This window comes from Erpetoichthys calabaricus, chromosome 6, assembly GCF_900747795.2.
Source record: "Erpetoichthys calabaricus chromosome 6, fErpCal1.3, whole genome shotgun sequence".
Lineage (NCBI taxonomy): Eukaryota > Metazoa > Chordata > Cladistia > Polypteriformes > Polypteridae > Erpetoichthys > Erpetoichthys calabaricus.
This window is the reverse complement of record NC_041399.2, coordinates 174,928,036-174,945,604: the sequence shown is the minus strand read 5'-3', so window position 1 is coordinate 174,945,604 and position 17,569 is coordinate 174,928,036. Positions and strand designations below refer to the sequence as shown.

At 38.8% G+C, this 17,569-nt stretch overlaps 1 protein-coding gene across 2 annotated transcripts in view; it reads right to left on the bottom strand.

The window, feature by feature from the left end:
- The window catches only part of nrp1a (neuropilin 1a), a 136,826-nt gene extending 119,771 nt beyond the window's left edge, over positions 1-17,055 (bottom strand). For both annotated transcript variants that reach the window (XM_028804121.2, XM_051929060.1), the window contains exons 1-2: positions 16,218-17,055; positions 11,997-12,171 (exon numbers count right to left, since the gene is read on the bottom strand). In XM_028804121.2, coding sequence (XP_028659954.2) covers positions 11,997-12,171; positions 16,218-16,284 — 242 coding nt within the window. In that variant the 5' untranslated portion in view covers positions 16,285-17,055. The remainder of the gene's footprint in view (positions 1-11,996; positions 12,172-16,217) is intronic.
- Positions 17,056-17,569: the final 514 nt, after the last annotated feature.

Here is a 17,569-nt window from a genome sequence, read left to right as displayed (position 1 = left end):
CATTTTCAGAGACATACACAAGATACCCCTGAGGACTTGACATTCCTTTTTCCTTAAGAGTCAATGGCACAATTGAAAAAGAGGTCATGAAGAAGAGGAGGATCCTGGGAGTTTTTTTTAAAATCTATCTGCCATCTCTTCTGACCAGCCTTTTCTGTAGCAGTAAATAGAAAACTAAATAAAGTGGTCGGGAACTTTACTTTTAGTCCTTGTGCTTTTGATCTTGTATTCTTCTAGTGCGCAAGTGCACACCTCATTCTCCAGGAGTTTCTAGTATACTGAAAAATTCTGAAACTTCTGAAATGGACATTCAAATAAAAACAAATGTAAGACCACCTTCTTTTTAAATTGTGTCTTCCGTGATAAGCATTATTGTAAAGCACTTAACATGTGTAAATGTTTACAATTGAAAACTAATCAGTTTACATGCACCAAGAAAAGAAGAAGCGCAGCCACTGAAGCAAACTCTGTGAGTTAATAGAGGAACAGCAGATGACATATATATGGCATCAATTACCTTTCCAAATACAAGGTAAATGAAAAACAAAATAGACACAGCAGTGCCCTGTTACCCTGGATTCTGCATTATTTCATTTAAGTAATTAAGGAGACTGAATCTAAAAAAAAAATGTCCTTCCTGTTCAGATGTGCTTCTCTGATATCAACGAACATTTCTTCCTGTTTGTATCACTGGCCTTGTCTGCACAAGGAAAATGCAACAAGGTCATCCCTTCTTGACACCCTGCCAAAATATATAAAGTGACAGAGGTAATCATCCTTATTAAAGGAAAAATCAGAATTTATAAAAGAATGTTGAATGCAAGTTTGCTGGCCACACTGACCCCTAAGAGGAATGGGCTGTCAGACTGCAGTAACTGCCATCTAGTTAGACACTGGCATGTCTTGGCTGAGGCCCTGGTGGATTGATAGACAAGAAAATGTATCCACACACCACATGCCAAAGGCAGGCTGCCAGTTCAGAGTGATAGAAAACGACAAAATGACAGCAATATTGCATATGACACCACTGTCAACAACTCACTGCCTGTCAGCAAAATTAAGGAGAGTCTTTAATGGGCAACCTTTAGCTTGTAAAGAAAGGCACCACTGATAACACAGAATAATTGGTAAATATTTTCTTAGTTAATACAGTATAAGTTATATTGTAGCAAGTTTCAGTTTATATATACTGTATATATATATATATATATATATATATATATATATATATATATATATATATATATATATATATATATATATATATATATATACACAGTATATATGTACAATATATCTAGTATCAATATATGTATATATATATATATATATATATATATATATATATATATATATATATATATATATATAAGAGTATCGTGATCATTGGTTCATACTGAGGTTGATTTCATGCAGCTTAGAGCTGACAAGGATTTCTTTTACTGTATGAGATGGGTGCTGGGATTTGCTTTTTACTTCTGTCACTCTGACTCAGCTGCCAGATTTGTGGGAAAAAAGTCAAAGAATGATGTGGTTACATAAAGGATTGAATTTCTCCTGTGCAAAAAAATGCTCTTAAAAAGTACAGATGTACTTTTGGCAGCATTTAGATTTGTATGCAGGCTTGAATTGGCAGGCGGTATCACTGTATGAGGTGCTGGGCATCACTTGACCAGAAAACAATAAGGGATTATTCAATGTTACAGAATTACATTACCTCCTTGGCTTACTGCCACATATATGACAGGCTGGTGATGGACAATTCAATGAGGATACATAGGAAGAAAGGTGATAACAGACAAATGTGAAAATTGGGGTGAAGCTGTCTCATTAATACAGATAAATCTGCCAAAAAAGCCAGTAAGTTGCTGGTAGAAGTGTCCATTGCTTGAATCAGTGACACCAGTTCTACATTCCCAATGAAAGGCAACTTTTAAAGAATAAAAAAGTGATGTTTAAACTCCCTGTGATAGACTGGACTCCTGTCCATGGCTGGTTCCTGCTTATGCTTGATGTTTTTGGAAATGAAAACGAATGGAAGGATGGATGGATGGATGTTAAGTAACTGAATTTAAAACAACAACAACATTTATTTATATAGCACATTTTCATACAAATAATGTAGCTCAAAGTGCTTTACATGATGAAGAAAAGAGAAAAAAAGACAAAGTAAGAATTAAAATAAGACAACACTAATTAACATAGAATAAAAGTAAGGTCCGATGGCCAGGGAGGACAGAAAAAACAAAAAAACTCCAGACGGCTGGAGAAAAAAAATAAAATCTGCAGGGGTTCCAGACCATGAAACCGCCCAGCCTCCTCTGGGCAATGAACTCATAATCTCTCTGGTCCTCAGTCTATTTCCCATCTTACAGCAGACTACCTTAAACAATATCATGTCTATGCTGACCTTCACATAGTCGCTGACCACTATGCAGCTTGCTTTGTTTGGTCTCAGGTTAAGTGAAATCCATCCATCCAGCCAATTGTCTGAGCTCTCTTCTTCCATTTAGGATCACAGCGGACTTAAAATCGACTTGAATAATTTGTGCAGACTAATGAAAGCACATTCCCTTAATTTACTTTGATTACTGTATGTGAAAACATGGGGTATAACCTCGTCAGTGAACAAGGACAATGAGGTCTTTAGAGGAGTGATGTGGTCACATAACAAAATATTTCCAAAACACGCCAAAGCATGTGTTTTCCAAAATTATAATCTTTGTAACCTGCTGGATATTTTCCCATAAATATCTGTCATTATCAAATAATTGTTGCTAAATTACCTATTGTTGGAAAGTAACAGAAAACAATAGTACAGAAGAACAGTGAAGAAGAAAGTCTGAGATCTTACAGGTAATTCTCTCCTGCTTTATTTCCCAAATAAGCAAATTTCAATGGAGCTGTATGATTCTATTTATCCATATTAATTTTAAACGATGAAAATAACAAACTATTTTTCATTGTTCTAAGCGAAGTTCAAGGATCTACTGAACAGTACTCATGTTCAGTTATCTCAGTTCATTGTTCTATGATCTTGTTAACCGATTGTCTCTTGGGTTTACTCAGTCACTGAGCAGAATACCTGTCAGCAGTAGGTAGCTGCTTGGCTTACTGCCTACCACTATAATGGGTGATATCATAACAGTTTTTAACACCATACTCCAAATATTTCAATAACAAGAACTTAACATGGAAAACTCCAAACTCCAATGATTGCTTTGTATCAAGCTAAAGCTGATAGGAAGCATTTAAGAAAAAAAACAACCTGGACCAATAAAAAATACACAGAGTGATCTCCTGGTCTATCCTTAACCAGGCTGATTATACGTACATTTATATGTTGGTAAGGCCCCTCTGAATCAAGCTATACCAACAAGATAGTGGGAGTCTTAGCTATAGCTGTACGATCACAAACATATTAAATCTCAGCTTCATCACTAAGAAGGGTCTCTTTCTAGTAGTGCAGCTTGAAGCCCACTTTGAGCCCTAGGCAGAGTGGATAAGGATCATCCATTGTTGTCTATAACGGGTAGTCGTTACTATTAGATTTCAATGACCTGTTCTTCCCCTTGGTGTTCATAGTGTGCACCTCCCAGTAGCAAAAGTGGCGTCCCTTTGTGTATATACTGCAAACTTTAAGGAGCACACATCCCTTGGTGTGTGACACGTTTACTTTTATAATTGGCTCCCAGTGGGTAACAGAACCCAATCAATATCGGCAGAGTTTGACAGCCTGAAGAGGTCTCACTCGGGATCCAGAGTGCACCCCATAACTTTCATAAATGACCCTCCAACAGATAACGATGCCCTAAGCGGTCACCTAAGTTGCCTAATGGATTGACCGGCTCTGCATTCTAGCTTTGCATGTGATAAAGTTCCTCTGCAGACAAACCTTCCAAAAGTAATGTTATTAGCAACAATAGTTTTCAAAAAAATGATCAAGAAACAATACTTCTGTCATAAAGAGTCCAATGATCATGGCACCAGAACACTGTAATCTAAGGCACAAAGATTATTACTGCAGGTCCAGTTTGAGACTGGGTGATGGTTGATGAGATCATTTCTCTGCAAATCATCTTGTTTTAGACACCACTTCTAGATTTCCATAAATCAGCAAAGCACTTTTTTATATTTATCTTTTGGTTTGTCATCCTACTTTGAGTCTTCTAATCTTTTTTTAGTCATAAACAATGAAAAGATTTGCAAGGCTATCATACTGTAATACATTTGACAGTGTAAGACAGAGTTAATCTACTTTGTCTGGTCGAGAATGGACTTTTCTCATGCCACAATACAAAATAATTATTCATCAGCACAGTTGATCCTTTAACCCTACTTTGCTGAAACTGGTTTTGCTATTACAGTGGTGAGGTAGGGCAGGACCCAGCCCCAGGTGTGATGCCAGTCCATCACAAAGCATATTTACACTGGCTCACACCAGATCAACAATCATTTAACCTAATACATGCATCTTTCAAATACCAATTAAAAAAAAGCCAACACATAAATCTGGGAGAACACTAAATTACACTCCCAGATGCCTGTGAACTGCACAGCCGGAGTTTCAATGTGTAGCAACTGAAAAAATAATACTGGAAGAAAAAACATGTACTCACAGCAAACTGCCAGTGCAAAAGTCTTTCGGCCCAAAATGCAAAGCCACTGCCCACATTGTACACACAGCTTAGTTTAATGCTTTTCAATGGTTTAAATGGTCATTTTTTTGGGTTTCACTTCCGTTTGTTTGGTTGCTCAAATATTAATTCAGAAATTGAGAGTTTCCCGTGGCATAAACTCAGAAAGACCTAAAGAGAACTTGTGAGAAATCATGTCACGACCAATCTGGTTTATCTAAATACATCAGAAAGGGAACTTATCAGAACTGTCAGATACCACAAACAGCAGGAAAATAGTCTAAAGTCTAAATCTAGCCCAGACTGTTTATATGTGGGACCTTAGGATGAGGGTAGTACTGATCTAACAATGATTCTAATGCTGATTAAAAGATCACTTCACATTATGGACGCTTCTTTTTTAGTTCCCAAGACTGCAAAGTTCTGCTTTGTCTCAGCTGTCATTTCATTGGCTGCTGCTACTGACAGACATAGCTGGATGAATCGTTTAGTATGTTTATGAATCATAATTATCCATCCATTGTACTTACAACAAACTAAATCACAATTATGCTGACTAGAAATTGTTGTATAACACTACTGCCTCTTGGCTCCGGGATTTGAGTTTACAACACAGTCTGATCAGCGTCTGTGTGGAAAATCTGTTTGTCTCTCCCAGCGTCTCTGTAAGGATTTCGAGTATCCCATAGATTAACATGGTAGTTGGATTGATGATGTTTAATTATCTGGGCATTAGAGTTTGTTGATATGTGCATGTGATGTGTGTGGTTGACTGGCATCCCATCCTGGGTTAGCTCCTGCATGTGTTCAATGCTGCCAGGCCCGAAACTCAATATTGAAAAAAACATTCAGAAAATTGACAGACGGACAGATGAATAGACAAAATGAGCCTCAAACATTAAAGCCATGCAGATCCCTCTGCAGGCGTATTTGCATTTCCAGCAGCCCCATCAACAACTCGACGGTAGCTAACCCTTGGAGACAAGGGAGGTCTAATAGCCTCTGCTTTCATCCAGGCTATTCCCATTGGATAAGAAAGATTTATACCATAGAAAACAAATGACTATGCAATAACACGTATACATTCTGCTCCCCATTAAGAAATATCAAAATTGCCCAAAAAAGTGCTGACCAAACACTGCACTGAATATTCTATGCAAGATGGTTAAAAAAATCAATGGATGGAAATTTATTTTAGGAGAACTGTGTTTAAGCAGGACAGCATGGTGACTTAAGAGTTAGCATTATCTCCTCACAAAACCTTGTGGGGGCTACTTTCAAATGTCTTTGTGAAATCTGCAAATTCTCTATGTGTCTAAATGGGTTTCTGTGGGTTTTCCCTCTAAATCCCCAAGACGGGCAGATTAGGATGACTTTAAATCTGTGAGTCTACCCTGTAACAGACTAGTATCCCATCTGGGTCTCGAGCCTACTTTGCACCTGGTACTCTGTTTCTCCAAAACCCTGTGACTTGAGTAAATGCATTTGATAAATTTGATGGACAGTTTGATGAGTATTACAGCAATGCATAATGGCAACAATAAACTAAGGACACTTTTTCAACAACACTTGCAGCTCTTCCCCACCTCTAAAGCAACAAACCTAAAAAAGACATCTTAGAGGGTCAGTTTCACATAACTCAGAGTCGCCATGCAGACCCGGTGCCAGCCACCCTGGCCTTAGAAAGAAGCATTGCCTGAGAGTGTGTCACAGCAGTGTAATAAGCATTGTAAAGTAACCAGGCAGAGAGCAATAAAATCAGCCTTAGACCACATCAGATAAAACCACAGCTTTGTTATTTTTGGGGGTGGCAGTGATTAAAGCGATTTGCTGCTGTCGTGTCTCAGATCACTACAATTACAATGCCAAATCATTTCCCCCACTTACTTATTTTTAATATAGCATATTAACTATGCAAAAAATAATACATATCTTTGATAGTGCTTGGAGATTGTATCTACAGCTACTTACTCAATTTGTCTCGTTAGTGCAGGTGGAAAGAATTAATCTAGAAAGCACATTTTTGAGTTAATGGCCTGCAGCCTGACTTAAACGAAAAGTGCCTTTTGGCTTTTGAGTCAGGATCAGATGACAAGAATCATGTCTTAAGGGCAGTAGTACAGAATGTAGATATAAAATTTGACTGGAGCACAACTGGTTAGGAAAGAAGCTGATAGTTTACGATGAGAAGGGTGTTAGCTGAATAATCAAAAATGTACACAGCACTGGGACGTACAAAGTCAAACTAATTCAACTGATGTGAAAGCTACTTATTAATCATGCTAACAAAGCTAATTTTGCTCAGTACAGAAACACTACTAGCAATTAGCTCTGAGCTTTTATTTATTCTAAAGCTGCATTGACTTGCACAAAAGAAAAGAGGAAAAGAGAGAGCTATGGAAAGAGAGCTAATACACCACATATTCTTGCTTTTCAGAATATGTTCATTTTGGACATTAACAAGTATTAAGATCAAGGTGAGGGAGACATGGTGCCAGAGTCAGAAATGTCAAACACTGCAGATTAAACTTCACCACAACTTAATAACTATATAATAAAAAGCTAATGTCTGTGTGTGTGCCTGGTCCCTCTGAGCAATCTGATTGGTCAGTTTGGCTTTGGCTTCCTATCAAAATAGGAAGTACAGGGCAAGGGAGGTTAAGACACGCGGGTATACGTACAGAGAAAAGAGGAAGCACGAGTGTGAGAATCACAAGGAAAAATAAAGGGGTACAAGACATGCTGAGAATGTCGTCTTCAAGAACGGCAAGTATAAAAACGGATAGGAGGTGAGAAAGGTTCACAAGAATATGAACGATGTCCTCGCAGGGTTTTTTTGGGAGTTTTTTCTTGTCTACTTAGGGAGTCAAGACTGGGGGACTGTCAAAAAACAGGGCCTGTTAAAGCCTGTTGTGGCACTCCTTGTATGATTTTGGGCTATACAAAAAATAAATGGTTATTGCTCACAGAGGATACGGGTAATAGGAGCCATCTAGCATAAGTGGTAGTCATAAAGGAGACAGGGGCATGCAACACGGCTTGAAATGACAGAGTCTAAGAAGCAGGTTTATGAGAATGTGATTGAGAGAGGAAACACTGGATAACTCAGGTTGAGACACACAAGGACACAAAAGAAAGGTGCCAGACAAATGTTGAGGGTATACATAAGGCAAGTTATATTCAATATTTTTTAATTTATTCTACTACCTGCCTTAGACAGGTAATGTAGCGAGTAAACGTATGCAAATAAGGTAAAACAGTTTACAGTTTTGGAAAAATGACAAACTGCATACAGAAAAAAGGCCCAACAAGTCTTCTCCAGTACATTTTGTATTTTCCATGTTAAAGCTACATAATGCAAGCTATAGCTAAATTTCAAAAATTGCATATTTATGTAAATACCAGCTGCATGAGGTCTTCAGAACAAAAAACAACCCGAAGACTCCCTAGCAGTTTTACAAGTGGTGAACTTGCCGAGGGACAGGTCTGTATCTTGTCCGAGATGGACGTGTAGTCGAGTGAGGCTGTGGCACAAATTGAGCAGGACAGGCTGTAACCTGTCTCAGGCAAACGTATGGTAGCTCGTTGTGTGAACGTACAATGTGCATATACCACAAAGCTGAGTTTGTCTGCTTGGGTTGAATGAGAATTGAAGTGCATGCAGGCGTCATCTAATGGCTGTGGTTGACATGAGCAGAGTGGACTGCTCCATACACACACACACAGGTCTTTTGTTTACGTATGTCTAATTAGACACATATTAGTTCAGTAACTACCTCACACTGGGCTGTGGTTCGATCCCAAGTTGGCATGTCTACTATGCCAAGTTTGCACACTCTCTTTGTATTCAAGTGGACTTACTCTTGTGATAAAACTTTTTGTAAGGTCAACTGATGATTCTAAATTGTCCCAGTATGGGGGGAATAAAGATATGCGTCTGTTGGTATCGGTATTTCTTTTGGAATAATGAAGGAGATGGTGGTGTAGAATAAAGCAAAATGCTTTTCTTTGCATTCCTTTGTAATGTTCACACATGCTTCGTTTTTACTGGCACACAGCCTGGGAAAACTTTACTTAAATTGTATATAGACCTCAAATGAGAAAGTTGATTTTACTGCTCTGGTTTCTTTGAAAAGCAGAGGTACGATTTTGGGTGGGGGTCCAGTGCCTTAGAGTTCACTGATGTTTATTTCCTTGGAAGTGCAAGTTTGGATCACACCATTGTACAGGTTGGCAAGAGCTCTAAACAGACAGGAAACAAGCAGATGAAAGACAAGACAGGCTAAAGCCCGACATCTGCAATACACATATTTAGGACAGTACTTTTATACATGAACTACTGTAACTTTCTTTGTAAGACACTTTTGTTCCTGTCTTACACAAATATGTTTCTACAAAGCAGAGGATTATTAAAAAGTTAAATGAATTACCTATGCTAATGACACCTATGGTTATGTCTGTTATGTGTATCACATCCATTCATCACTGCAAACATTTACAGGTAATCAGTTATATAGAGGCATATGTGCCTATTAAACTACATATACAATGTGTAACAGGTAAAGGTTATTCCATGCTGAAATAATGAATTCAAGTTTAGAAATACATTTCTTCTGTTGAAATTTTTTTTTATATTTCTAGCTTGTTAACATGGAATTAGTCTTTTGATGATTTTTTTTCTTTTGGCAGATTCACTCTGTCTTTATTTCTTGTTAATAAAAAACAAGCAATACTAAGTGTACCTTCTGATACCCTCCCCTATTTAGAAAGACCTCTTAGTGCCTCCACTGGCCGATAGCAGATGACTAATAGCCACTTTCTCTTCCTGTTTTAGCCACTCTGGGCTTCTGTCCCATCTGCCGTCTCTTTCTGCCTTTCCTGGCATTCCACATTAAAAGGGCAGCTTGCCCACCTGAGCTCCATCAGGCCCTAATTAGCCCTGATTACCACCTAATTAAGGACATTTTAGACTCTGCAGTACATTGCCATAATGGTAGCTGCCATCCCCAACAATCTAAATACACATGCTCACAGTTCAGTGCTGCTGCTGGTTATTAGTTGATATTTGGCTGCAGAAAAGGTGGTTTCAATGATCACCCGAGGAAAACATTACACCCCAGCATCAAATTGGTTTCAAAGATGAATCCTACACTTTTTTCAGATGCTATAACCATATACCAATGAGTAATTTTATTCTGAGAAATATTCCTTTACTCGGAGTTCAACAAACTTTTCTGCTACTGCTGAAAGGAACACTGAACAAGATGCCAGACCACCACAAGGCACTCTCACTCATATTTGGCCAATTTAATGTTGCCATTTAGCCCAACTGGCATGTGTTTGGGAGGACGCCTGAGTAGAGAGAGGGAAACTCAAGCAAACTTAGGAATAATACGTAAAATCCACAAACAGTGACTGGGCTGGGATTTAACCTAAGACTCTGGAAGTGTGAGGCAGCATCACTAACCTTGGTAGACCGTTTATTATGCTGTATTTAATTGTTTAAAACACACATTTGAGTTTAGGATCAGTAACTGCCTTCCAGCATTCCAATATAATACACACTAATATGAGAGGGAGTTAGATAAAAACATCTTTGCGGGTTTGTATCTGGCTTTTGATCTTACTTAAAAATATGCTTAAAACTCTAATGGCTGTAACAAGAATATAAGATATGACAAAACTGAACAGTTATATGTTCATATACAACATGGCAATGCACCAGCATTATTAAGTGACTCATATATACTTAAATTTCTGTTAGCGTGAAAAACTTGAGATCTACTGTTATGGGGTGTCCAGATGGAATGACATACCTAACACAGTTCTAACAGCTCTTACTCAAAGCAACTGTCAGAAGTACAAAACTTGCAAACTGAATTTAGCTGCACATGCAGAATATACAATACATTATGTACGTCTTTTTACGTGAACACATTCCCTTAACAATATTAGAAGAAACAAGCTGTAAGAATTTCAGTTTTAGAAATGAACATTTGAAGTTTCCTGAATATGTTATAATAGGCAATTTAGAGCTCATGACAGTGCATTAATTGCATGCATATGTGGGTAACAGCATACCATCTAAGAACACTTTTTGCGCATTTTTTTTTGTTACTCTGGTAATCTTAGACTCTCAGTGTAGCCTTTAAGAAAACAATGTACCCATCTTTGCTCATCCGCCCTGCAAATCTTTCAGCATCTTTTCCTTTCAGAAATTTTTATTGGTCCCCTGATAGCGACATTTGATCCACTTGTAGCGGCAGACCCCATCTGCCAGGCTGCATTTCTTACTAGAGCCATAAATTACTGGTAGTTTACATAGTTGTAAAATGTAGGTTGCTATAAACCTTGTCAGTTGTATTGAAAATTCTGACGTATGTTTAGCATTGTGAAGCAGACTCAGACTTTTAAAATTTTTGATGAACAGATTTTTTGTTATTTTCTCAGCATGAGAAAACAAGTTTAGGCAAAACAACACACAAATGATAAAAAGAGAGTCAAAAATGCAGGGATCGCACCAATGTGTCCACTAAGCACTGGCTGGGTGACACCCCAATGCCCCCTGTAGGGATATTTACGTGTGTGGATTTGTTTGCCAAAGCTGCCTTTTAACCAGGGCTAGGTCATCAGGAACCAAAGTCTGTCCTAGCAACACTGACCTCAATTCATCAACAAACCTGGATCAGAAATCAGTCCATTAATTCTAGTTTAAACGGTATGATGAATGCAACTTCTTTTTTACTTGAAACCATATGAAGAGTAAATAAAATCATCCCTGATAATAAGAGTATTTTTAACTGTGATAAAATTAACAAAATAAACCAAAGAATTACTTTTTTGTCCATAAATATAAAATAACACAAATTATAGAAATATCTGGAAACTTTTGACATGATTCTGATGAGAATAACTTTTATAGTTGCTTCGCATTTTTGTCTTAATATTAGAAATATTCAGAAATCACCTTGCATTGTAAAACTTTGTTTTTCAGATGAAATCTTATTTTAAAAAAATACAGTTAAAGAGGAAAACATTTTGTTCATAATCGAACCAGAAAAGAATGATGATTACTATGATAACTGAATTAGTGAGCTCAGTAAATGGATGGACAGATGATGATTAGATTGATGCATCAAAGCTCTAACAAAATTTAGATAATAATAACTTTGTGTTGTTTCAGATTTCCCCTAAATATTCACAATATGCCACAACGTTTTGCAAAATGTGCGCAAATTATACATGTATTATAGTAAACTGTTTGCCGAAGTGTGAACATCTGTCTCCTTCACGCAAGACGGTGCCTGCACTCTAGAAACTGCCACTAGATGGCGGTATGCTGTCGGCAAATGGACTTACTTGCATTCCCTGTCCTCCAGATCGAAATGTGGGTTAAAGTTGATCAGAATCCGCTGATAAGGCTCCGGGGCTTGGATTACCCAAACACAGTTCTGGTACGGGTAGTACTGGTGTGGATATCCAGGCGAGGTCAGGTAGCCAGGATCTTTAATTTTTATAATGTCACCGCATTTTTCTGTAAAAAAGAAAAAAAGTGAAAATTTAGCATCCGAATCTGAGAATTACTTAAGCCCACCCGGCAACACAACTGCGTCGATTTTTATGTTACCAAGTACTAGGGTGTTGTACCGTGTTAGCCATTATGAATGTGATTACATCTTGCCTGAAGAGGAGGCCTGAGTTGCCTCGAAAGCTTGCATATTGTAATCTTTTTAGTTTGCCAATAAAAGATGTCATTTTGCTTGACTTTTCACTATGTTACCAAGTGTTATTTTACAGTGCTGCACTGATCAACTAATATACGTGCCTAGTTTGCCTTGTATTAAAATAGAATATTTCGGATAATAATTTTTAATTAACAATACGGGACGTGGACTACGCGGCTGAGTATTTAATGACATACAGATTTACAGAAAACAGATGAAGACATCAACTAAATGCACGGGGTAACCAAATCTTTACATTAAACATCCTGAGGAAATAAAAGTTTGTGGGTTGCCTTTGATCTTGAACCATAGCAATCTCACTCTGTGATCACCTTTAACAAAATCACACTGTATGTCCCAGGAAAACAGGAAAAAAACGGTGTGCGTATTTATGTGATAGTCGGGCCGAAAAGACGTTTGTCGGGCGAGTCTAAACTTTCATCTTCCTTGGAGAAGCACTACGCGGTCGGTTTCAGGTCACCGCTTAACAGATTTCTTCACTAATAACCTACATACATATATATTTTCCTAATATGAAATATATAGGGCAAACATCATGTTATATTAAATATACATGTATGAATATTGTATATATGTAAAATTACGGCACTCTGATACCAGAAGAAGTTAGGTGGAAAAGTAAGAAATAAACAATGTAATGTACTAAATATAATGCGCCATTCACGGCACAGGCAGGCTATATACATTAGCAAATGATGTCCAGCGATTTTGTACATATAATTTCAGAGATGATTACAAATGATTTGTATCCTTAATGAAGTGCGAGTACATGTTAATAACCTCTACCTCCCTAAAATCCATACGGCTTCTCTGTATCGTTTCCTTCTGATCACACATCCGTTGCTGGACCCCGATCCAGCTGGAAGCCTATCTCAACTGTACAGCCCTGAATGGCCTGGATGGGCTTCCAGGATGTTTCAGCGCGTTCGCGCCCATTAAGGTTAATTATAAGAAATACTCATAAAATATGAAGCAGGTTTGGAAAGCAAAGACAGATGACATACTGTTGTAAAAACTGAATTACGAATTAATGCACCCAATCTAACAATTTACATTTTCGATGCCCAATTCGGCTAATGAATACTTCAGTTAATGGGCGCCGAATAGACATGCAAACAAAATTACCGTATAAAACAATGCATGAAACTGCGCTTTATTTGAAAGGCAATATATATAAAACTGAGTGCAGTGATAAACCTTTGATCTGTTGGCTATTTATTTGACTATTATGTTTCTATCCTTAACAATATATCGATACCATCGAACGACAAAAAAGGTGGTTTCCGAACTTTTATGACGGTCTGTGACCTGTTGGACGCCGGAATAAAATCCTGATGTCTGCGTCTGATATGGCTAAAGGTCAGAGTTCCGATGGGCGGTAAACCGTTCTTGTGTTGCACTTTTACAGGCAGGAAATGACAGCAAGGTACTCCATATTATGGAGCCCTATATGCACTCGTTTAACCTTCGCTTACAGCTGGCAAGCCAGCTTTGCCTTAGAACCGGCTCGTTTCAGCTGTTACTGGCTGCCTGTGTCCTTCCAATTGCCGGTCACTCATTCGCGATAATCCCCGTGGTGACCCCCCGACTATGGGGAGGACGGTCACTGGCCTCTTGGTTTACTCAATTGTAGGTGACGTGTGCTGCTCTGCTGAATATCATCCGGCACACCATTAGAAGGGACGGATCCTAATGACTGTGAACCCATTATCCTCGTCGAGGGTTAATGAATTAATCTGGGAGACGGCAGTGCCGGACAAGGCAACGGGAAGAACAAGACAAGGTTAATGGGCTTCGAGGACCGGGCAGCTCTAAAGATGATCAAGTAGAAGCTCCATTGTGAGCTGAAGTTAGCGGCCAGGGGCTGTTATACATAAGGAAAAAGCAATTAGCTCCGATTTGTTTCGGTTCTCGTAATCTATCGTACGACTGCTAAGCAGTAACCTAACAGAGTTTAACTTTCAAAGTTGATGTATGAAGATGCACACTTTTACATGAAGGCCAGCATAACGTACAACTACGAACACACACAAGGCTGGAAACTCTTATTCTAGCCCAACTAATTTTAAAAATAAACAGTTAAGCGAAAGAAAATATAATTCCACTTAAGTGAAGTTTCATGCACAATTTGCTTTCAGCAAAAAATACTATAAATAACTTTCCTCCTGATTAATGATAGCATTGTTTTAAAAAAATGCAAATTTGCTTTACAGAAGTGTATGACAGTATTACAGCGGGACTTAAGTTAACCGTTGGCTTCGAAAAAGCTTAAACATCAGCCTATTGTTGAAAATTCAAAGTATGCAAGCCACTGAATTTACTGGCTCAACCGCTTACTGGAAACTGGCGCATGCATCATAGTTTAATCAATAAATAACTCCACATAACCGTTTAAATCGAAACTGCGAACGCAAGGTCGATATAACGTCTATAAGGACTTTCCATTCACTCTTCTTCTAACCTGCTTGCCCAGGTCAGAGACGCAGTGCCGGTGCATATCAAGCAGCACTGGGCACAATGCCTGCACCATCCTAGGATCGAGTGCCAGGTCTTTATAAATCTCATTCGATGGCGATAATCGGGAACGGTGGCAAAAAAAAAAAAGTTAAAAACAGCTTGTGGCAGGGCAAACTCAAACATAACGAGTCAACTTAGATTTGCTCTATCGAAAAAGGCGTAGCTGTAGAAACCTGACGAGCGTGTAAGCTCCACATGAAGGGCACAACGCCTGCAACTAAATTGTGCCTGTGAGACAACAACACTTTCCTACAGTGCCACCAATAATTATTCCGATAATATTGATAGTAACGCGCGACACATTTGTTCGGTGGTCAGCGGTCTTTGGGATCTGCACGCCGTCCAAATTTTCTGGAGTGTAGTCTCCGATTATTCAGGTTACAGTATCTCTATCACATTCCAAAGACACGCATAATGGGCTAACTGGAGTCGCTGTATAATAATAATAATAATAATAATAATAATAATAATAATAATAATAATAATAATATATTCCAGTGCGATTTATGTGAAATTGTATTAAGTACTTGATATTTTTTCATGTTACTGATTAAAGCACCAGGAATAATATAAAACAATAAGATATTACCTGTATCTAGCACAGCATAATATGTAAGAATTATGGTGCTTAAAATAATTTACAAACTTGCGTTATAGCAAAGACAACACCTGTGTAGTGCGTACAATAACTTACTACTACTACTACTACTACTACTACTACTACTACTACTACTACTACAATGAAAACGTCGTGTTTCTAGTTGTTCATTGCTCAAATATCAACATTTTTTATTATAAGCGTCAATGTCGCATTCATTATTATTTAGCCCCAAACAGCAAGATTACCTTGGAACAGTTTAAAACTATCACTGAAACTTTTACAGTTAAGACTCCTGGTACATCTTAAAAAGTGCCTTTCCATAAATAAAAGCAAGTCTTCATGAAAACGATGGACCGTAAAAATATGTTCACTTGTGACATTGTTAACTGTAAATGTATGCAACATTGTCAATACTTGGTCTTATTCTTCGAAAACAATTACAATGAATTATTTTGCATTTGCACGGACGTCCCGTCCAGTTTCCTGGATAGGTTACGTCGCCCATGCAGAAGCCCAATATTATTAATATTAAAATTACCACAACGGGAGCTAATGGTGCTATAAAATATATTTAAAAATGTTTATGAAGCTGCCTTTCTTTTTTTTTTTTGAAAATATTTCTTGTGATTTTCTCGATGTGTCATATCCCTTACATTTCAAAATTAACCAACTTCTCCATTCTTTGATTGCGCACGGCTGGTGTCGGCGGCCACTTACCGGGTTTAGAAGCGCTGGTGGTTAGAAGAAAGATTCCAGCTAGTACTATTCCACAATACATCCTCATATTGTTCAAATGGGAGAATGAAAAGGAAAAAAGAAAATAAACTCCTCAGGGGTAAGTCAGCTGTATTGTTCCCACTTCACTTTGCGCAGCAATGTCTACAAGATGAAGAAAATTCGTGATTTTGTGTCCGAGGTCTCCAGCATCCTGTCATTTAGTTCAGATTTCCTCCCTCTTTTCCCAGTTTTGTTTCTTTTCCAATCGCTGGTGTTGCCATTTCCTAGTAAAGAAGTCACAATGCCAATACAAAATATGAAGAAAGGAGTGAAGGTGAAGGCACAACAGGCAGTCCACTCGCGCACCCGGTGCTCGCAGTGCAAGACGCGAACAATAATCCTGGGCGGTGTGACGGGGAGAAAGAAGGCTGGCAGACCTCGCAGAAACTCGCAGTCGCGCTCTCGCTCGCTCCCTCTCTCTCTCTCTCTTTCACTCACTCACACACACAGAAGCGTGCGTTCAGATTATTAGCGTGTCTCGTTACGGTCTTGGTGACAGCGGCGCTCTGCACTCGGACTCTGCCATTACGCCTCTAAAAAACTGTCTCCCCGAGGCTGTCTGCTACCTCTCCGAGGAATTGGCGATTGGATACGCAGAGACGCACAGAAGAGCCCCTCTCCGGCGAGCCTAGCCGAATGAAGTTCAGACGTGAAAGTGAGAGAAGAGGGCGACTTTCGGGAGGCGCATGTCGTTAACCCTTGCGCGTCGAAGATAAGGGACACGCGATAACGTAAAGAAGGAGGAGGAGGAGGCGGCGGCTTATTTATTGGCGACTCCTCTTGTAACTGTTCATCCTATATCTTATCGGAGAGCATTTATATCTGATGGTAACTGGCCAAGAATAAAGGGAAAACATAGCGCCTGCTTTTCATGTCGAAGTTTCTATCAGATTTGTCGGAAGCCCCGGGGATCAGGGATCGAAGGCGACCAGGCACGATTCGCTCATATACACCGCTTGCAAGGCATTTGGGGTCCGCCTAATCAGATCGACAACTTTGTCACGGGTAGCACACTACTCATACACGGTATGGCACCGAAAGGCAAATGCGACAAGTGACAGAAACATGTCAGCGCCGTTTCACCCTCAGATTCCTATAGGTGCGCGGTCCGTGGAAGTAACACAGGTAGCGTCCGCCAAGCAAACACAAAGAAACGATGAATGTTGCAAGGCTTACAGTGGAGGGTGCCATAAGATATATATTGGGCTAAGATCACTGTGTAAACGGGGGTGTCATTAATATTTATCCAACAGACAAACACGCACGACAGTACACTTTACCTTCTGCACACA